Consider the following 24126-nt stretch of genomic DNA (forward strand, 5'->3'; position numbering starts at 1 on the left):
AACCATATGCAAATTGTTATTGAGGCAGGTTTATTCTCGTGCTTATTGTAGTGTCCTGAAATTCTGAATGAGGGACCTGTCTCAGATGGTTCTGATGAGTTAATAAAGATTTTGATAACGAGTGTCTAGGCGGTGCAGACAGAGGCAGCAGTTTTAGAATGCTTGATAAAAGGACCAGGGAGGAAGGAGGCATGGAGATTCACCAGGACAAAAGCAAATGAGAGTGGTTCAGGACAGAGAAGCAGCTGACACGGAAAAGCCAGTGTAAAAGCCGGCCCTGGACGGCTGCCCAATGGGGTCCAGGGCAACAAAGAGGAATATAGACTTCAGCAAGTAATAACGTGGGAATATCAGAGGGGGACAGTTTAGGCACTTGTAGGTTAGGAAGTGGTCTCGCCATTGAGATGAAAAAGGCATATAAAAACAAAGACTGTTTGTATGTGTCTTTCACTTGAGAATATAAAGCATTGGGGAGGTAGGAGGAATGCGCCTCAGTCCATCAGCATTTGGAATCACTTGAGTAGTATTTGCTGGTTGCAGAAACAGATGTTGTTCAATATGGAAGTAATAACTTACTCTTAAAAATAAATTGGAAGGTTGCTGCCGCTGCAGAGAGCCCCTGGGCAGCACCCCACGAGCAAACCTGAGCCTCGGGACTACAGGTAAGACCAAATTTTCTGCTGCAAGAAAGCTGCCTGGTGAGCTTGGGACACACAGAAGCAGAATTTCTCTAGGACCCAGCACGTTCTGTGTTTACCGGAAGTCCCCCACCCGCGGATCCCGGCCCACAGCAGCCATCTGCTCCCAGACCCGGTGAGAGAGAAACCCAACCGCCTGGTCAGGTGGGCACTCCTGAGGCTGCAGAGCGGAAGAGACCACCAACACTGCTCACCCCTGCCCACATCCCTGGCCCAAGAGGAAACTGTATAAGGCCTCTGGGCTCCCGTGGGGGAGGGCCCAGGAGCGGCAGGACCCCGCTGGACCCTGAAGGAAACAGGCCGGATAAACAGTTCTCTGCACCCAAATCCCGTGGGAGGGAGAGCTAAACCTTCAGAGAGGCGGACAAGCCTGGGAAACCAGAAGAGACTGCTCCCTGCACACACATCTCGGACGCCAGAGGAAAAAGCCAAAGACCATCTGGAACCCTGGTGCACTGAAGCTCCCGGAAGGGGCGGCACAGGTCTTCCTGGTTGCTGCCGCTGCAGAGAGCCCGTGGGCAGCACCCCACGAGCGAACTTGAGCCTCGGGACCACAGGTAAGACCAACTTTTCTGCTGCAAGAAAGCTGCCTGGTGAACTCAAGACACAGGCCCACAGGAACAGCTGAAGACCTGTACAGAGGAAAAACCACATGCCCGAAAGCAGAACACTCTGTCCCCATAACTGACTGAAAGAGAGGAAAACAGGTCTACAGCACTCCTGACACACAGGCTTATAGGACAGTCTAGCCACTGTCAGAAACAGCAGAACAAAGTAACACTAGAGATAATCTGATGGCGAGAGGCAAGCGCAGGAACCCAAGCAACAGAAACCAAGACTACATGCCATCATCGGAGCCCAATTCTCCCACCAAAACAAACATGGAATATCCAAACACACCAGAAAAGCAAGATCTAGTTTCAAAATCATATTTGATCATGATGCTGGAGGACTTCAAGAAAGACATGAACACACTTAGGGAAGCACAGGAAAACATTAATAAACAAGTAGAAGCCTACAGAGAGGAATCGCAAAAATCCCTGAAAGAATTCCAGGAAAACACAATCAAACAGTTGAAGGAATTAAAAATGGAAATAGAAGCAATCAAGAAAGAACACATGGAAACAACCCTGGATATAGAAAACCAAAAGAAGAGACAAGGAGCTGTAGATACAAGCTTCACCAACAGAATACAAGAGATGGAAGAGAGAATCTCAGGAGCAGAAGATTCCATAGAAATCATTGACTCAACTGTCAAAGATAATGTAAAGCGGAAAAAGCTACTGGTCCAAAACATACAGGAAATCCAGGACTCAATGAGAAGATCAAACCTAAGGATAATAGGTATAGAAGACAGTGAAGACTCCCAGCTCAAAGGACCAGTAAATATCTTCAACAAAATCATAGAAGAAAACTTCCCTAACCTAAAAAAAGAGATACCCATAGACATACAAGAAGCCTACAGAACTCCAAATAGATTAGACCAGAAAAGAAACACCTCCCGTCACATAATTGTCAAAACACCAAACGCACAAAATAAAGAAAGAATATTAAAAGCAGTAAGGGAAAAAGGTCAAGTAACATATAAAGGGAGACCTATCAGAATCACACCAGACTTCTCGCCAGAAACTATGAAGGCCAGAAGATCCTGGACTGATGTCATACAGACACTAAGAGAACACAAATGCCAGCCCAGGTTACTGTATCCAGCAAAACTCTCAATTAACATTGATGGAGAAACCAAGATATTCCATGACAAAACCAAATTTACACAATATCTTTCTACAAATCCAGCACTACAAAGGATAATAAATGGTAAAGCCCAACATAAGGAGGCAAGCTATACCCTAGAAGAAGCAAGAAACTAATCGTCTTGGCAAAAAAACAAAGAGAATGAAAGCACACAAACATAACCTCACATCCAAATATGAATATAACGGGAAGCAATAATCACTATTCCTTAATATCTCTCAATATCAATGGCCTCAACTCCCCAATAAAAAGACATAGATTAACAAACTGGATACGCAACGAGGACCCTGCATTCTGCTGCCTACAGAAAACACACCTCAGAGACAAAGACAGACACTACCTCAGAGTGAAAGGCTGGAAAACAACTTTCCAAGCAAATGGTCAGAAGAAGCAAGCTGGAGTAGCCATTCTAATATCAAATAAAATCAATTTCCAACTAAAAGTCATCAAAAAAGATAAGGAAGGACACTTCATATTCATCAAAGGAAAAATCAACCAAGATGAACTCTCAATCCTAAATATCTATGCCCCAAATACAAGGGCACCTACATACGTAAAAGAAACCTTACTAAAGCTCAAAACACACATTGCACCTCACACAATAATAGTGGGAGATTTCAACACCCCACTCTCATCAATGGACAGATCATGGAAACAGAAATTAAACAGTGATGTAGACAGACTAAGAGAAGTCATGAGCCAAATGGACTTAACGGATATTTATAGAACATTCTATCCTAAAGCAAAAGGATATACCTTCTTCTCAGCTCCTCATGGTACTTTCTCCAAAATTGACCATATAATTGGTCAAAAAACGGGCCTCAACAGGTACAGAAAGATAGAAATAATCCCATGCGTGCTATCGGACCACCACGGCCTAAAACTGGTCTTCAATAACAATAAGGGAAGAATGCCCACATATACGTGGAAATTGAACAATGCTCTACTCAATGATAACCTGGTCAAGGAAGAAATAAAGAAAGAAATTAAAAACTTTTTAGAATTTAATGAAAATGAAGATACAACATACTCAAACTTATGGGACACAATGAAAGCTGTGCTAAGAGGAAAACTCATAGCGCTGAGTGCCTGCAGAAAGAAACAGGAAAGAGCATATGTCAGCAGCTTGACAGCACACCTAAAAGCTCTAGAACAAAAAGAAGCAAATACACCCAGGAGGAGTAGAAGGCAGGAAATAATCAAACTCAGAGCTGAAATCAACCAAGTAGAAACAAAAAGGACCATAGAAAGAATCAACAGAACCAAAAGTTGGTTCTTTGAGAAAATCAACAAGATAGATAAACCCTTAGCCAGACTAACGAGAGGACACAGAGAGTGTGTCCAAATTAACAAAATCAGAAATGAAAAGGGAGACATAACTACAGATTCGGAGGAAATTCAAAAAATCATCAGATCTTACTATAAAAACCTATATTCAACAAAATTTGAAAATCTTCAGGAAATGGACAATTTCCTAGACAGATACCAGGTATCGAAGTTAAATCAGGAACAGATAAACCAGTTAAACAACCCCATAACTCCTAAGGAAATAGAAGCAGTCTTTAAAGGTCTCCCAACCAAAAAGAGCCCAGGTCCAGACGGGTTTAGTGCAGAATTCTATCAAACCTTCATAGAAGACCTCATACCAATATTATCCAAACTATTCCACAAAATTGAAACAGATGGAGCCCTACCGAATTCCTTCTACGAAGCCACAATTACTCTTATACCTAAACCACACAAAGACACAACAAAGAAAGAGAACTTCAGACCAATTTCCCTTATGAATATCGACGCAAAAATACTCAATAAAATTCTGGCAAACCGAATTCAAGAGCACATCAAAACAATCATCCATCATGATCAAGTAGGCTTCATCCCAGGCATGCAGGGATGGTTTAATATACGGAAAACCATCAACGTGATCCATTATATAAACAAACTGAAAGAACAGAACCACATGATCATTTCATTAGATGCTGAGAAAGCATTTGACAAAATTCAACACCCCTTCATGATAAAAGTCCTGGAAAGAATAGGAATTCAAGGCCCATACCTAAACATAGTAAAAGCCATATACAGCAAACCAGTTGCTAACATTAAACTAAATGGAGAGAAACTTGAAGCAATCCCACTAAAATCAGGGACTAGACAAGGCTGCCCACTCTCTCCCTACTTATTCAATATAGTTCTTGAAGTTCTAGCCAGAGCAATCAGACAACAAAAGGAGATCAAAGGGATACAGATCGGAAAAGAAGAGGTCAAAATATCACTATTTGCAGATGACATGATAGTATATTTAAGTGATCCCAAAAGTTCCACCAGAGAACTACTAAAGCAGATAAACAACTTCAGCAAAGTGGCTGGGTATAAAATTAACTCAAATAAATCAGTTGCCTTCCTCTATACAAAAGAGAAACAAGCCGAGAAAGAAATTAGGGAAACGATACCCTTCATAATAGACCCAAATAATATAAAGTACCTCGGTGTGACTTTAACCAAGCAAGTAAAAGATCTGTACAATAAGAACTTCAAGACACTGAGGAAAGAAATTGAAGAAGACCTCAGAAGATGGAAAGATCTCCCATGCTCATGGATTGGCAGGAGTAATATAGTAAAAATGGCCATTTTACCAAAAGCAATCTACAGATTCAATGCAATCCCCATCAAAATACCAATCCAATTCTTCAAAGAGTTAGACAGAACAATTTGCAAATTCATCTGGAATAACAAAAAACCCAGGATAGCTAAAGCTATCCTCAACAATAAAAGGACTTCAGGGGGAATCACTATCCCTGAACTCAAGCAGTATTACAGAGTAATAGTGATAAAAACTGCATGGTATTGGTACAGAGACAGACAGATAGACCAATGGAATAGAATTGAAGACCCAGAAATGAACCCACACACCTATGGTCACTTGATTTTTGACAAAGGAGCCAAAACCATCAAATGGAAAAAAGATAGCATTTTCAGCAAATGGTGCTGGTTCAACTGGAGGGCAACATGTAGAAGAATGCAGATCGATCCATGCTTATCACCCTGTACAAAGCTTAAGTCCAAGTGGATCAAGGACCTCCACATCAAACCAGACACACTCAAACTAATAGAAGAAAAACTAGGGAAGCATCTGGAACACATGGGCACTGGAAAAAATTTCCTGAACAAAACACCAATGGCTTATGCTCTAAGATCAAGAATCGACAAATGGGATCTCATAAAACTGCAAAGCTTCTGTAAGGCAAAGGACACTGTGGTTAGGACAAAACGGCAACCAACAGATTGGGAAAAGATCTTTACCAATCCTACAACAGATAGAGGCCTTATATCCAAAATATACAAAGAACTCAAGAAGTTAGACCGCAGGGAAACAAATAACCCTATTAAAAAATGGGGTTCAGAGCTAAACAAAGAATTCACAGCTGAGGAATGCCGAATGGCTGAGAAACACCTAAAGAAATGTTCAACATCTTTAGTCATAAGGGAAATGCAAATCAAAACAACCCTGAGATTTCACCTCACACCAGTGCGATTGGCTAAGATCAAAAACTCAGGTGACAGCAGATGCTGGCGAGGATGTGGAGAAAGAGGAACACTCCTCCATTGTTGGTGGGATTGCAGACTGGTAAAACCATTCTGGAAATCAGTCAGGAGGTTCCTCAGAAAATTGGACATTGAACTGCCTGAGGATCCAGCTATACCTCTCTTGGGCATATACCCAAAAGATGCCTCAACATATAAAAGAGACACGTGCTCCACTATGTTCATCGCAGCCTTATTTATAATAGCCAGAAAATGGAAAGAACCCAGATGCCCTTCAACAGAGGAATGGATACAGAAAATGTGGTACATCTACACAATGGAATATTACTCAGCTATCAAAAACAACGAGTTTATGAAATTCGTAGGCAAATGGTTGGAACTGGAAAATATCATCCTGAGTGAGCTAACCCAATCACAGAAAGACATACATGGTATGCACTCATTGATAAGTGGCTATTAGCCCAAATGCTTGAATTACCCTAGATCCCTAGAACAAACGAAACTCAAGACGGATGATCAAAATGTGAATGCTTCACTCCTTCTTTAAATGAGGAAAAAGAATACCCTTGGCAGGGAAGGGAGAGGCAAAGATTAAAACAGAGACTGAAGGAACACCCATTCAGAGCCTGCCCCACATGTGGCCCATACATATACAGCCACCCAATTAGACAAGATGGATGAAGCAAAGAAGTGCAGACCGACAGGAGCCGGATGTAGATCGCTCCTGAGAGACACAGCCAGAATACAGCAAATATAGAGGCGAATGCCAGCAGCAAACCACTGAACTGAGAATAGGTCCCCTATTGAAGGAATCAGAGAAAGAACTGGAAGAGCTTGAAGGGACTCGAGACCCCAAAAGTACAACAATGCCAAGCAACCAGAGCTTCCAGGGACTAAGCCACTACCTAAAGACTATACATGGACTGACCCTGGACTCTGACCCCATAGGTAGCAATGAATATCCTAGTAAGAGCACCAGTGGAAGGGGAAGCCCTGGGTCCTGCTAAGACTGAACCCCCAGTGAACTAGTCTATGGGGGGAGGGCGGCAATGGGGGGAGGGTTGGGAGGGGAACGCCCATAAGGAAGGGGAGGGGGGAGGGGGATGTTTGCCCGGAAACCGGGAAAGGGAATAACACTCGAAATGTATATAAGAAATACTCAAGTTAATAAAAAAAAAATAAATTGGAAATTCACGAATGTAAAATATGACCTGTGCCTTAAGATTAAGAGGTCAACATGATAGTTAAAACTTTGTAAGCGATTATTTTAATTTTAGTAGTTTGTCACTTTTCTATTCTTCCAGTGAAAATAGTTACTACCAATGCTGTCTGTTGTACCAAGAAACTGTAAGAGCTGTACCCAGCGACCTATGAAGAACGGACTGAGCAAACCTATAAGGAAATATTCTCCTGTTTGCTGATTATTTTCTGCTCTAAGGACACAGGGTTTGGGACTCTTGATCTGAGATTAAAAGAATTTATGTAAATTTGAGGAGTTTTGATGATTATTAACAGTGAGCAAAGCCTTGATGATGTACGTTTGCTCAATAAAAGACAGGGTTACAGCTCTCTAGTTGGGAAAATTAAAGAGCATGATAGGGGAGAAGGAAGAATGATTATTGAGAAGTTTAAGGAATGGTGAGAAAGAAGAAAATAAAAAATGATGAGAATCTTCAATAAACAGAGTGCCTGAAATAGTAGCTTGCATCTACTTCTGGCCCCAAGTGATTCCTGAATCAGCACTGTTACCATTCCCACTAAGGACCCTCCCTATGCTGACGAGGTTCCTCAGCACTGGGTCATAGATAGAATCAGAGAATTTTGTAGACATACGCATAATTCAACATAATATTTCAGACCAAAATTCACTTACAATTTTGTAAACCTATTGGTTGCTTTCATTACAAGCATGTATAAAAACTTCCAGGATTATAAAATATCATAATGATGAAGGTGGTGTTCAGGTCAAATCCATGTTGGATAATCCGAGTTCTATATCTGAGGTTATTGTGTCTCCAGCAATAGGTAAAGTCTTTAACACTCTAGAAAACATCCGAGGGCAATGGCCTACATTGTTTTGAGAGTCTCATGAACAGTACAACAGCAACAGAAAAAATAAAACTGAATGTTTATTTTTTTATGCCAAGTTTTGGTGCCATTGTAGACAGTCTATGAGCTTTTGTGGGGACATTTTTAGTCAAAGTGTCATAGCACACATGTGAGTGTGTTTGCGTGTGCATGTGTTTGTGTGTGTGTATGTGTGTCTGTAATTATGTACACATATTTGTACTATTTTTTATTTCTGTAAATAAGAGAGGAACATAATTTTTATGCTTCTTATCACTTCTCTTGCTGTTTCCCTCTCTACGATCTCTACGCGATATGAAATGGTCCCTTTTATTTTTGACTTCTTCAGTTTTCCTTCCTGTATGTTTGCATGTAAAATTTGAAGTTAACAATCATAGATGAGAAGGAATTTTCAGTATTTGCCTTTATCAGTTTGGTATACCAACTTAAGACAATTACGATATTTATAGGTCTATCAATTTACTTTCAAGTGTCATTTCAGGTTTTTAACAATTGAATGGGCTTGTACAGTATATGTATATATATATATATATATATATATATATCTCACAATTTTATTTATTTATTCATCAATTTAAAAACATTTACACTGTTTCCATATCTTAAATATTGTGAATAAACTGGCAATGAGCACACATTGTGTGTTGGCTCTGCACCCTGTCCAACACCCAGAGGAAGCCTGACTCACAGGTGCTGTGAAATGGACAGGATGACAGGAGAGGCCAAAACATGTAAGTCAACACCTGGAGGAACTGGATCCCCCAGGATCTAGAGACATAGGAACCTGTCCCAGCCAGTGGAACAGCTGAACATGGCCTGAACCTGGACACAGAGCACACCGGGCATCTGGCTCTGCATCCACTATTACAACACCCAGAGGAAACCCAACTCCCAGAGGCTCTGAAATTCACAGGATCTCAGGATCCCAGGATCACAAAGGAAGCTTGACGCCAGGAGATCTCACACAACCAGTACCACTGGAGCTCTGATGAACTCAACATTACATTTGAGGTCATAACATTTTTCCCAATACACAGCATAACTATGACCACACAGAACTCAAAGAAACACAGAACCGTGCCCAGCCAGAGAAACGGGTTACTTTCAAGTTGCTCCACTGACTGGAGTAAACCCAGGGATCTGGATCCTCACCTACTCTTGCAACACTGTGAGAATACTTGACTCCAAGGAGCTCTAATACACCCAGGATCTCAGGACCTCAGGATCACAGGGTGCGAGACTCACAGAATCACAGAAACAGGTGAACTCTGGGGAGTTCTGTCACAACCAGGATCATAGGAGAGACAGGCTCCAGTCACAGACAGCAATGGGCAGGTAGCACTAGAGATAACCAGGGGGAAAGAGGCAAGCACAAGATTGAAAACAACAGAAACCAAGGCTACTTGGAATCATCAGAACACAGTTCTCCCAATACAGAATGTCCTAAACATAACAAAGGCAATATCAAGCAAACCAGTAGGCACCTTCAAAATAAATGGACAGAAAGTTGAAACAATCACACTAAAACCAGGGACTAGACAAGGCTTCTCACTCTCTCCCTACTTATTCAAATATAGTACTCGATGTCTTAGCAGAGCAATCAGACAAAAATGTACCTTAGTATTTGGTCTACCATCTGCAAAAGCACTTTGTTTTTTGTCCTAGGAAATAAAGGGATAATTTTACAATTAGTAATACTTTCTCCAATCCTGGCTCCAGTGTAAAGGCATGTTTATAATAACTAATTTGATTCTCACAGTAGTCTATTGAAATAAAGACATTTTTGTCTTGATTCCTCCAGATCATGTGAACTAACTTTTAACTCAAAAGTGGGTTCATGGAAAGTACTCATGGTAGCAATGTTCAATACCAATTCCTTAAACTTCAAAGTTGTCACGTGAGTAGAGGTATGCTCTGAACTGCCAGGACAATGTTTTATGCAAATTTTCAATATCCAAGAAATAAGAAAGTATTATATTCCTGACTATCTAGTTGTTTTGCAGACGATGACGATGACCACAACATTTTGTTGTAAACTTGTCAGGCTTCAAGCTAAAATCTATGAACGCTCTGATTTTCAACAGTGTTATTATTTCCAATATATACATTATGTTCCTTAAAACTTCTCTCAATGTTTTAACATCGATTTTGATTAGGAAGGAATGAAGCTAAAAATATGCACATTTACTTCTAATTTTCTTTATCATGAAACTAGTTTGGTACATTTTATAAAGTACCTTTATGTTATTTTTGAAATGTTTGGTTACCACCACTGACTGCTGTTTCTTCTTCACACTTTGGTTTCTAGGGATCTTAAAGTGTGTCTACGAAAATTTTGGTGTCATTGTTCATAGTTCTTGAAAGATAAAACATGATTTGGTCAGAGTGATATTCATATACGAAATATACACATAAATTTTAAATCATATGAGTAGGGCACAGTAAAAAAACCTACGAAAATAGTAATCACTCCATTATTACTGGAAAGTATGTTATTTGGAGAAAAAATGTTCAGCAGCATATGGAAGTGTTCAGAGCAGAGAAAGAAGAGAAAAAGACTGTGTATGAACGAGGCTGTAAGGTGCAGAATGGAGAATATCTGAGTAGAAAATGGGAGACGCCTGTGGTAGGAAGAAAAACACACCCTCAATAAAGTAGAGGACATTCGAGAACATAGATTTGATTCTGTATTTCTTTTATTACTTGCACTACAATGTATTTCCTTACAGTTAGAATTACGTAGCAGACAATCTCCATGAAAAAAGTTGTAGTTTGATAGACTTGTGCTATCTTCCTTTGTTTTGTGTAACTACACACATCAGTTGAAATACAGTTTGCAAAAGGCATAATTTGACACTATCACTCAAATTCCTTTGTTTTAAAATCATAAACCTTCTAAGATTACATGATTGTTTTATGAGGATAATGTACATAACTTATACTGTTTTAATTATGACATTTACACATTATCTCCCAGGTTGGTTCATTCTCCATGCTTTGAGTCTCTAGGATTTACTATAAAAATGTAACTATACACTCATAATTATCTATTCTTTATTGTAGATCTCAGTGTTGTCTGACTTTCAGCATTCTGAATTTATCTCACTTAAGCACATTTATCTTTAAAGTAATTGTGAGTTTTGTCTCTGTTAGATATTAAGGGCCACAGAGTTCATGGTATCTGAATACTGAATGTTTCTTGTTGACCTTTGATTGATTCAATGAACTAGGTAGTAAGAATCTTCAGGGTGAATATATATTACAAAATGTTTTTCAAAGTATTCCTTCAAAATGCAGATATCTACCATCTACCCATCCATCTATCAATCTGTATATCTATCTCAGTGTTTCTATTTATGAAATATGAATATATATGTAAAATATATACATACACACACATAAACACACACACAAACACACACACACACACACACACACACACATATATGCTTTAAAACTAAAGGGTAGAAGGAAAAGAAAATGAAATGCATGGGTCACTTGTCAAACATTCCATCTCTTCTAATACACCATAACATTCTGACAGCCTGACTGCTACAGAGTCCTCAGACTTCAGTAGTTTGTCAACTAACTGCTGTATGTAGTTCAATATTGTCTGCTGGAAAAGAGAATAAAATTTTACATTGATTCAGAGTTCTCCATTCCATATTATCTCACCATAAAGGTAATTTCAATAACAAATGTGATACTCATAATTGACTTATATTATTTGGAAGTGGTCTGTCTTGATTTGTTCAGACTATGTGAAGTAATTCAAATCACCAGAGTCTTGGAAAACTATTTATGTTAGGAATGTTCTCTACCAATTCCTTAATGATAGACAGTTATCATGTGAGGAGAAGGATGCATTATCATAAACAGGAGAAAATTTCCTGCAAACCTTCAAAAATATCTGACCAGTTTAAGAGTGAGAATTATTTTATGCTCAAACAAGTTGTTAATGCACCATGATTGCAAAGGATTTTTTTGTAACCTCAACCCACAGAAGAAGAATTCTGATTTTCTGCAAATTGTTTCCAACAAAATTTAACAGAATTCTGATAAAATAGGTACAACACTCCATTCATTATTTGCTTTCAATTTTATTTAATGAGGAACTGAATTTTTCTAATATTTTAACCATATATTTACATTATTGTTGAATAAATATAAGGACTGCCATTAACTGCTGTCTCTCTTTGACTCTAATTCTCAGGGACCTTAACGTCTTTTTAAGTAAAATAATGGTGTCTCTCCACATTTCTTGAAAGAGGTAATATACGATTTGATCAAAATTTCCTTCTGTTAAGTAAATGTATATTTTAAATATTCAAACTGGGTTGCAGGACACAGAAGAGAAACCATCAAACGAGGAGTCAGTATATTAATAGAGGGCAGGCTTTGATTATAGATGACAGAGTGCAATATACAGAGCTCAGGGCAGAGAGAAAAACAACTGTATGGGACCAAGTCTGTCCATGAGAAAAGGGAGAAAATCATGAGAAAAACTAAAACTAGCGGGACCAGAATAAAGTTCGCCTTCATAAGGAATAATACTCTAGAACGTTTAGAGAGTTTCCATCCTGTAGAACAAGACAGAAAGTTTTGGAATGCTGTGGATATTTAGATGGGAGATTGAGTTGAGATTTATAGAGTATCTCTCAGGTTGTTTCAATCACAATTCTTTGTCTCTAGGCTACACTCTATAAAATTTACTGCATATTAATAATTGTGTGTCCTCCTCTGTACCCTTCAAAGCTGTCTGGCTTCACAGAAGTGTGTGAAGGTTTCAGATTCTCTGTCAGTAAGGCACATTCCAATTAAAATTCCTTGTGATTTTCTGTCTATTCAGGTCTAAGGTTCACAGTGTTAATGTCGTCTCCTTGCTACCTTTTTCATAAGGAGCCTTTTGTTGAAAAAAAAATAAGAATTGACAATCTTCTAGGATTCACATGCATTTCAAAATATTCCTTTTATCATACAGATGTCTATCTATCTATCCATCCATGTATCTGTCTTCTCTCTCACCTATATCATACAGCTATGTCTATATCTATATGTATACTTGTAGTTGTGAAAATGTTATTCATTACAAACACTGGTGGTTCCACTTGTGTATTCCATGTTTTTTTTTCTTTTCTTTTTTTCGGAGCTGAGGACCGAACCCAGGGCCTTGCGCTTGCTAGGCAAGCGCTCTACCACTGAGCTAAATCCCCAACCATATTCCATGTTTTTAAAGCTACAGGGAGAGAAATGGAATGCACATGTCACTTTGCCAGATGGCATGAGCCTTAGAATATTGACATCACAATGGTTCTTCAGCCTGACAACTACAGAATCCTCAGACTACAGTTGCTTTCTAGCCACTGCAGTCTCCAGTTTGGTGTTTAGAGGCAGAGAGGCGAAGGAAAAATTCACATTGTTCGATAAATTCTTCATTGCAGGCTCATCTAAAAAGGTGTGTATTTATATAATTTGATTCTCATGATAGACTTATGGTATCAGGAAGTGTTCTGTCTTGATTCTTCCAGATCATGTGAAATAACTCTCAACTAAAGTGGTTTCTTGAAAAGGTAATCATTGTACCAATAGTCAACACCAAACTTCTACAGAAACAAAGTTATCACATGGAGAGGGGTATATTTGAGTTACAGAGGAGAACAATTTGGGTAAATTTTCAAAAACTGTACAAGTTAGAAATGAGGATTACTTTATTTTCAACCCATGTACATTACCCACCATGACTGCAGATAATGTTTTTAAGAAACTGGTAAATCTAACCCACAATCTAAGAATTCTCTGGTTTTCATGAAATTGTTATTTTTTCCATCACACCTCGTATTCATTGGAATCTAAATCTCAAATTTAACATTGACTCAGATTAGAAATGCACAGCTTTCATGACATGGTCATGTACTTTCAATTTTGTTCATCATGAAAGCGAGGTAATACTATTTTTAAAATTGCTTGATGTGTGTGAGGGCAACCATAGCTGTTCTGTGTTTGAGGCTTTGATTCATGGTTGTCTTAAGTCCTTTAAAAATGAAAGCTAGGACATTTCTGTACAAATTCTTTGCAATATGTAATATACATATATTATATTACATATTTTGGGATGAATTACTGTCACTTGAGTTACTTCGTATTTTAAATATCCAAACTGAATGAGCAGGGAAAGTAAAGGAACCACCAAAGCAGAAGCCACTGCATTATTAAAGCAGCAATTTCATTATGGTTAAGAGAGGAAAATGTTCAGAGGCATCCGGAATATTTCAGGATATAGAGAAAAGAAACAGGTTTGATATGATCAAGTCTAGGAAAAGAGAAGGAATACAATCAGAAGAGAAAGAAGGAGATAGGTTGGTCAGGAAAAAGGACTCACAGAGAGGAGGGAGGTTCTATCACGTATTAGGAGTTAGTATGAGGAGGAAGGGGACAGGATGTTGGAAAAGAACAGAAACCCAGATGGGGATTTTAAATTTATATAAAGTATGTTTAGCTCCTTCAGGAATAAAGGTCAGAATGGGAATTGATATCCTATAAGAACAAGTCAATGGAGAGTCATTTGTCCCTTTTGCCACAAGGGAAGTATGTACCTTTGTTAGACAAGACAATTTCACAAATTTTTGACGAATGCTTATTTTCTTTTTCATTTTTGTTATTGTTGTTGTTCTTCTTCTTTTTTTGTTTGTTTTTATCTATTTTTTGTTACCATCAGGAATCTTCCTTTACTGTATCTTGAGCTGGACCAAGCCTGGCACTTCTGAGTCCCTCCCAGAGACCTAACTAAATCATCTAGATAAAATGATTATTCCTTCACATCTACTATGTTAGCTAACAAAGATTTAGTTATGGCATTTTCTCAGAGTACCATATCTGATATCTGTCATAACCTATATCTACATTAGTATTCGAAACAATTTCAAATTTTCGGTTATAAATTAGCAGTGTAGTAACTTAGTTGCATGATATCACCACAACTTTAGGATCCACATTAAAGTGTTGTAGCATTTACAGTTTGAGAACTATTTCTCAAAATCCTTCCATTTACACTTCTTCAAACTATCCCCATGACTCTTCAGAAAAGATTCCCACTTCTGAAAAGATCCCAGTTCTTCAATATGTTCCCAATAGTTTCCTTCATACATGACATATTTTCCTTTATATTTTAAAGCTGTCTATAACTCAACAGAATCATGCTTGGAAAATTGAGTCTGTATTTTAACACCATTTAGCCTTTGAAATAGAGTATGAATACCGGTCTTATAATTTATCCACTGAATACTTTCTCTGCTAGGTGGAGTTCTGTATGAGGAGCATTTTTTTCTAACATGGAAATGATTGAGGAAGATGTGGGAGAAGAAAATCGAGCCGTGGTTTGCCAAGGTGCCGCGGTTCTCCGAAGAGGCTGGAAAAGAAATAAACGATATCTCACCCTCTTCAATGATGTTTTGGTTATATCCAGTAAACTGTAAGTATAAATATCATGCATTCCATAGTATAAGAGGCCACACATTGGAAAGGATTTAATGTACAAAACTATTTAAATTAGCCTTTATTTTTGAGATTATAATTACTTCACTGCTCTCTTTCATTTTCCTCTTCCATGTCGTTCCATTGATCCCTCCTTGTTCTCTTTTAAAATCATGGCTTTGTGTTTTTTATTACTTGTTCTTGCACATTATTTCATATGGAAGCTAACTTAAGATACACATATATAATAGATATGTATATACACATATAAATGTATAGTTTCTAAGTATTTAAATATAGCATGCTCAGTCAGTATAGTACTGTGTGTATTTGTGTTTTCAGGAAGGTATATTTGGCTTTAAATAAGCAACTATGTGATTTTCCTAGGGGTGGGGTGCTCTCTTACTCTCAAATTTCCTTAGTGGCCTTCACTTCTTTGAGTAGGGTTGGTGCTTAGTTGAGTAAGCCTACATAATTGCAATTTTTTTGACACATTACTTGGGCACATTTAAAAAATAAATTAAGGTATTACTCTTCTATTTGAATCTGGCAAAAGATTAGCAACAAGCTACCAAGGAGACTGTTATGCTAGCATGTGGCCACAGTTCTAGCATTTTTAAAACTAACTTATGAGTATTACAACTCATTATGAGAGACTTGTGAAATATACGGGATGCATTTCTCTAAATAAAATAATAAATCCATGATAAGCAGGAGCCTTCTTTCTTGGTGTTTACAAATACAGTATAGAAGCAAGATGGTTGGTCATAAGGGGCTACACATATAAGTCTCCTGACATCATAGCTTCCACATTAGCCTGAAGAGACAGGAAGCAACTCCTATCCCTCCACTAATCAAGGAAATTGCTGGTACTAAGTCTTGCCTGGTGATTCTGCAGACACTAGAGAAAAGTGAGCTGATTGAATGAAGCTGTGTACATGATTATATTGCAATTTATGGCCATAGAGGGGTTTTCTGGGACCACATCATATATAATCTCCACTGGTCATGATCATAGCCTTCTTATTATTCTAGAAGGTATGATGTTGCTCCTGACATTATCACTTTAATATTTTAAGTGCTGTTCTCATAAGTACATAAAATTTTCAGACATCAATGAAATAGTTTATAACATTTTGGAGGGTAGGGGTTGTAATTTTCTGAGAATCAGTGAATTATTTTCCAGAAGTTCCATTTCAGAGATTGCGAGAAAAATAAAATAATCAGGTGAAAGTTCTTCTGTACATTATAAATACACCAACTGGGTACATTTTTCTTGCAACCATGATCAGTCATGTAAGCTCCTTCAAAGAAAATGGTAGTTAGTGACTTATTGAGGCAGGCTGAATATAAGAGAATTGACTGGCTGTCTATCAATCTGTCTATCTTTCTTGATTCTCTACACAGCTCCCTACTTTGCACACTGGAAAATCTTCACACTTTATTTTAAAATATATCTATCAAGTTATCTGAAATGTGAAAAAAAACTGATCATTTGCCATATAAGTGGAGTTGTTGGAAGGAAGTCAACTTCATTTTGTGTTGTGAGAATAAAGTAAACAGCAATGGTTGGTTTCTTAAAGGCAGTTTATAGGGTCCCTTCTGTCGGGTTGCCATAGTAATTAAAACTATTTTTAGATTCACACTCATATTATAGAAAGAAGGTTATCAAGCTTATAAGAAATGATTGTCATGATTTCTATTTTCAAAGAAGCTTATCTCTTAACAGACCATGGGATGAGAAATTTTAGGTTCAACTATTTCTTGGAAATTTTGATTTTTATATAGGTATATATATATTTATATATATATGTATACATTTAGATGTTTTCAATGGTGAATGTAAATAATAGATATAACTGTCTCATATTACTGAGACGTGGGTATGTATATCTTGAAGTTACATTTTATATGTTACATGATAGCGTGTATTTTGACTATAGCATGTAACATCAGAATACATGAGGAATCTTTTTTTGTAGTGCAATTAGTCTTCACATGTTTCCAATATTAAAGGATTATATACAGGATTATTTGGAGCATGGCTTATTCTTGTGATATTCTGTCCCAAGAATTAGAGAGGGAGTCATTTATATCTTCAGTTGTGTAGCCACATATTAGAACACGAGTATTCGAAGGAAAGTTTAATACCTGGGTTTACACAGCAAACACACCAGATTATATTAGGTTCATCATTAAAAAATTCCAAAAAAAATCCTTGAATGTGCATTGGAGATCTGTCAGGAGATAGAATGGAAAGGAAAATTGAGGAAAAAAATCATTAAACACACTGTATTTTTATGGAGAATTCTCAAGAGCAAATTATCCATAAAAGGAATGAAAAAAGAAGAAAATTTATACCTCAAAGATGATTGTTTGTTAAAAATACTTCTAAAAATACCAGTATGTTTGATAGGAATGCACACTTCTGATTAATTGGAAAAATTATTGGTAGAAAGAATCGTGTTTTTGGTTACTTGTGCGATATGTACTTTGTGGGTTTCCTAAAGGAGCAACTGGAAAGAGGTAAGTGATTCATTTAGTACAGGGAGATGCACAAGAGAAAATGGATTTTGTAAGTCAAACAATAGTTTTGATTTTATTCTAGAAAACTTGTTACATGTAATTAATAAAAATAAAAGTCTTGAAATAATTTTCTTTGTGTATTATGAGAAAAAGCAAAGCAAAATGGTTGTTACTTAACTAAATCCAGGTAAGAAATATTGAAATAGGTGACTTTCTAAAAATGAAGCTCTGCCTGGATATAGAAATGGATGTGTCCTCCTTTGCTCTGGGGCTGGCAGAACTGGGTCTTACCACAATTCCAACTACCATGCAAATTAAACTAACGGAGATATTTGATTCTCTTTTTAGGAATAAGAAGAAGTTTAAAGTAAAGCATGTCATTCCATTGACTTACCTGTGGCTTGGTGATGAAGTGGACATATTCAGGACAGACAACAGCCCTGCTTCCAAGTCCATTTACCTGTATTGGCCTATGGGAAATGCTGTTGTCACCTTTTGGTAAGAACTAGATTTCTGACTGGTGATCACAAGAGGATTGTTTCAGAATTTCTGGGTCGAATTAATGGTGTGTACTTCACTTCCCAGTGAATGAGTATACTCATTCTAAAATTCCCCAATTAAAAAACAACAATCAGGCTATCGCTATTGGTGACCATTGAAGAGTGTGTATCTAGTAACTTCTTTCACCAAAGATTTTCATCATCCCAAAATGTTTGCAAAACTAGAATCAATTTTATTCTGTGTGCATATAGGAGGCCAAATCAACATTCCCACTTCTATGATGACCCTAGATTTTCTATCCTCTTCACCATATACATTTGTACATGTAGGTACGTGATTTCTGTTCTGATTTCTGATGTTCATCAAGACTCCACAAGAGCTGTGGTGCAGGACAAAGTGCATTGTCTTCTAAGAAAAATGTTGACAGGACAAGGTGTTACTATATCCTAGACATTCTTCTCCCCAAAATGATCTGATTTTATCTGTGTTTTAAAAGTGCACACATATATAGTATACTATAGTATATTAAAATGTGACATATACTTTCTACACACACATTTTCTTAAAATTTGTATTAAATTGAATGATGAAAACTTACTCATGCAATACACAAGTATTTAAATTTCCGTGTAGCAGATTATCACTGTTGTCTATAGTCAATTAAAAAGGACTAGTGTCATTAGACAGTCAGAGTCAGGTATATTTTGCAGAGTTAAGGAAAATTTCAAATTTGCATTCTTAATTTTCATGAGAAGATGTGCTCATGGCATATTGATATTATCTTGAGTGCAGTTGTGGAAATCAAAGGGATTGTGTATCATTTACCTTCTGCTCTAGACAAACATACACTAACAGTCAAATTTCTTTTCTACATGAAAAGTTCATGCACACCCCAAATTTGAGCCCTTTTCATTTTTCTGTCCAAACTCTTAGTGTCATCACACAGTTGACTCAGATAGCATAAACAAACATTTTATGAGAATTCTAAGGTCTATGTGCTTGCTCTTTACATGGAAAAGCATTTGTCATAGACTCTGACAAAAGAGAAGATCACCTTTGGTTGTTCTCTGAATATTTTCTACTCCTCTGGTAAAAATTCTAAAGATGGTGATTTAATGCTTAGTGTTTCTCCCTCATAGAATATGATAAGTATTATATTTAGGAATGGTAAAGTGTCAAATGACAGCAATTACATTCCAAAACGATGGGTCGTGAAGAAGTGGAGTCATTTGGAGACTACCAAATACATCTATACCATAATTAATTGCCACAAACAAGATATTTTTATACATAATAACCTTAGAAATCTTACCATTTATCACAACTCTAATTTTTTCAACTTTACAGTTCCATGGAAGAGACCATTTGGTGGTACTTCTTTCTACAAAGGTATTTTACTTATGTTCATATTTTAATTCCTTGGTGATATAGGAATGGTAGTGTTTTTGTTTTGTTTAAAAAAAGTATATATATGTATATATTTCATAGTCTGTCTCGAAATCAGCTGTTAATTAGATGATGAATGGATAATGCTTCATATTCTCCTCTCCATTTCTTATTTTATTTAATTTTGGGCAAGTTCTTCATGTATTATTTATTCTTTGTATTAGAGTAAACACTACTCTCAAGTCTTAACTTTAAGTTTCCCTAAGTAGATGTCACTCTAGTATGCATATTCAAACCATCGGCTGCTTCCTCATTTGAGGTAAAGCAGATTTCTACCATTCTGTTTGTTTCAGATACATCATTTTCAGGACTGGCTATATTATTTAGGTCAATGTACTATTACCTGACCATGTTGTTGTTTCTGAAACATTTTTGAGAATTCACCAGTCAAATAATGAACTTTGCTGAACTTATTTTCTTGTATTGAAAGTTAAGATGATTCTGAAAAACACCATTAACAGGGATTAGCTTGAAATAAGCTACTAATTAATTTTGCTGTACTATATGTTTTGTTGCATTTGACAGATCCATTCGTGATGCAAAGAAGCAGAACAAAACATATCTATCCCTGCAGATATCCACTGAGGACATTGCACACTGTGACACTGTATGTGAATACATATGAAAACTAATATTCAGGTTCATGATTAGGAGAGAGACAGTTTGTAAAGTAATGGACGATGGAGACATAAGAAGTGCATTGATGGGGAGAGTGGAAGTGACGAGGGAGGGACAGGTAGAGAATGTAGGCATTAGTGTGTGGATATTGTATCTGTATTCCATGCACACATAGGACTCTCATATGTGACATGTAGATAACACATTAAACAACACTGATTCATGTACTCGTGGTCTGAAAACAGGAAATAATTTTTGTTAAATCAGTGAAAATTGAATAAAGTAGTTTCCACAGCAAATCATTCCCATGAGGTATTATTACTACAATTAAACTGCCCCCTCCTGAGGCCTTATGGCTTATGTATAGCCTTTTGTGTTGTTTCCATTATTCCTTATATATTTTAAAATATTTATGACTAGTAAACCATTCTTGTTATGTAAGATTATCATAAAGATTTAGAGTTCCTCCCCTTACCGAATCGCTCAGTGATATTTTAGCTCCTAATCTTCATCCTGTGCTCCTCCTCTATGTCCCTGACTGTGCATCCTCGCACCTGCATTTGAATATCAGCTACAAAAGCGTGGCCTTTTATTCTCATATTCCTTTGAATATCCTGTCAGGAGGGTATCTTTACACATAACTTCTGTTCACAAATTACCCTTATAAATTTAACAGTGGTGTGTGTGTGTGTGTGTGTGTGTGTGTGTGTGTGTGTGTGTGTGGTGTTTACGTGTGTCTGTGTTCATCTTTGTGTACAGTGTTTAGGATAAAACTTACAACTTCACACATACTATTCAGTAGTTCTATCACTGAGTTAAACTTAAGTGTCTTTTAAATAATTGTCTATTTTCTTAATGCTTAAATTATTGCCTACTTTCCAGTATTGGTTTTAGTGCAGATGAAATATTTCACTATTATGCAGCATGTAGAGCATTGAAGACATTTCCTACTGTAAAGCAGAAAAGACTGTGGCTTAGTGATCACTATCTCTGTCTTTCCTAAATGCTAATGGGTATAAAATGGACCTAGAGCCAGTGTTCTAACACGTCACTGTGGATGCTACACTAGACTTACCAAGTTGAAAACAATGAAGATAGTTTAGATCACCAAGCAATTTTTTCTTCTTACCAGGTCTACGTTATACAAAACAGTAATTAAATATAATATAAAATAAATTTCGATTCAGTGACATAAATCAGGGAACAAGCACTAAGTTGGCTGACCATTTGTGTCCTCAGGACAGAGAAGAGCAGAAGAGCAGACCGACCCATAGGGAAATGTTCTCTTGCCTCTGCTGTTGACTTCAGCTGTGGCAAACGCTCAGCATAGGACATGAACAATATTCCTAATGTCTTTCAACACTCCTGTGACTTAGATACAATTCCTATGAAATGAACATTTTTACTAATTTTCTCCTATGACTCTATGCTTTAATATTTTATCCTACCATAATTACTGAAAACCTTTTGTGTAGTTCAGAATATTAGTAATATTTACTTTTAGCTTGCATTCCTGTTATGATATTTCCTTCTGGTCCTTCAAGAGACATTATCAAATCATCAAAACACTCTTCTACCTTTCTTCAATATCCTCCATTATTTTCTTTCTCCATGTTCTCTAGTGAGTATTTAGAAATACATAATACTTCATTTTTATATTATATGTATTATAAATAGTAACATATATGCAAATTTCTTATTGTTTTTTTTTGATTTTCTGTTAATAGTTCAGCCTTTTCTTTTAATAGTTTGAAATTTTTTGAATTATCCATGTATTTCATTATACTTAAGATACACCTGTAAAGATCTTCTATGGATAAATTAGGAAAATGTTTTTACTATTTTCATGTTTGTATATTTCCTCCAAATTTTTCCTTTTATCTTACTCTTAATATTCAATGTACTTTCGCACACTGCTTATATTTTAAGGTATATCGATGTAGATGATTTTAGAATTATCTTTATTAGGTAATTTCATATAAGTATAGAAATGCCAAATCACCTGCACAATATCATGATATCCTCCAATTTTTCCCCAATCGTGTTCTTATCTTCTCTTGAGTGCAATGATTATCAATGTATAAAATATTTTCTTTAGGGCTTAGTATTGTTTAGAAAAGAACTGCATTGTCCTCCTGAGTCAATGCATATGCCAGGAATGGGGGACAGTATTTTACTACATGCCTACATGACTTTAAGTAATGTGTTTTGAATTTCATACCTTGTTAATAATAGTATCACCAAATTCTTGAACATTTATTCTATTAATATGCAATTTCAATATTTACAGTTATTATTTCTAACTGAATGTATAGTCAAATGTATTAAATTAGCTATATTTTTATTTATTTTTGAACAATTAAAACATTTTATTCCTCAGAGAAGAAACATTTGAACTATTGTAAGGTTGATGATATAAGAATGCCTCACATTTTTGTGGTTCATCATGAGTCAAGAATTATTTAAACATGTATTATAAAACTTCCCATTGTATTTTCATATTCACGCTTTTAAAATGTTAATTTTAAAAATATTATATTGAAAAGTTTCTTTGTCTTGAAGTCTGTTTTGTAAACAAAATCACCATCAGGAAGAAATGTACACATCTTTTCAATCATTATTAAACATTGATATGTTTCTAATGGTCTGAAAACAAAATTTTTTACCATAATGTGAATTAAAGTCCTATAAAAATAGTTACCCTATGGCATGTGTGGAATTCTTTACCTTTTTTTTTTTTTTTATTAACTTGAGTATTTCTTATATACATTTCGAGTGTTATTCCCTTTCCCGGTTTCCGGGCAAACATCCCCCTCCCCCCTCCCCTTCCTTATGGGTGTTCCCCTCCCAACCCTCCCCCCATTGCCGCCCTCCCCCCATAGACTAGTTCACTGGGGGTTCAGTCTTAGCAGGACCCAGGGCTTCCCCTTCCACTGGTGCTCTTACTAGGATATTCATTGCTACCTATGGGGTCAGAGTCCAGGGTCAGTCCATGTATAGTCTTTAGGTAGTGGCTTAGTCCCTGGAAGCTCTGGTTGCTTGGCATTGTTGTACTTTTGGGGTCTCGAGCCCCTTCAAGCTCTTCCAGTTCTTTCTCTGATTCCTTCAATAGGGGACCTATTCTCAGTTCAGTGGTTTGCTGCTGGCATTCGCCTCTATATTTGCTGTATTCTGGCTGTGTCTCTCAGGAGCGATCTACATCCGGCTCCTGTCGGTCTGCACTTCTTTGCTTCATCCATCTTGTCTAATTGGGTGGCTGTATATGTATGGGCCACATGTGGGGCAGGCTCTGAATGGGTGTTCCTTCAGTCTCTGTTTTAATCTTTGCCTCTCCCTTACCTGCCAAGGGTATTCTTTTTCCTCATTTAAAGAAGGAGTGAAGCATTCACATTTTGATCATCCGTCTTGAGTTTCGTTTGTTCTAGGGATCTAGGGTAATTCAAGCATTTGGGCTAATAGCCACTTATCAATGAGTGCATACCAT

The 24126-nt window shown here is 36.9% G+C and overlaps 1 protein-coding gene across 1 annotated transcript in view; it reads left to right on the plus strand.

The window, feature by feature from the left end:
* Positions 1-13432: 13432 nt before the first annotated feature.
* LOC148006696 (uncharacterized) overlaps positions 13433-24126 on the plus strand; it is a 98689-nt gene continuing 87995 nt past the window's right edge. The window contains 5 exon segments of the mRNA XM_087640966.1: positions 13433-13536; positions 15376-15549; positions 18426-18575; positions 19926-19967; positions 20550-20631. Coding sequence (XP_087497092.1) covers positions 15410-15549; positions 18426-18575; positions 19926-19967; positions 20550-20631 — 414 coding nt within the window. The 5' untranslated portion in view covers positions 13433-13536; positions 15376-15409.

This window comes from Rattus norvegicus, chromosome 2 (genome assembly GCF_021556685.1).
Source record: "Rattus norvegicus strain SHRSP/BbbUtx chromosome 2, alternate assembly SHRSP_T2T, whole genome shotgun sequence".
In the NCBI taxonomy this organism is placed as follows: domain Eukaryota; kingdom Metazoa; phylum Chordata; class Mammalia; order Rodentia; family Muridae; genus Rattus; species Rattus norvegicus.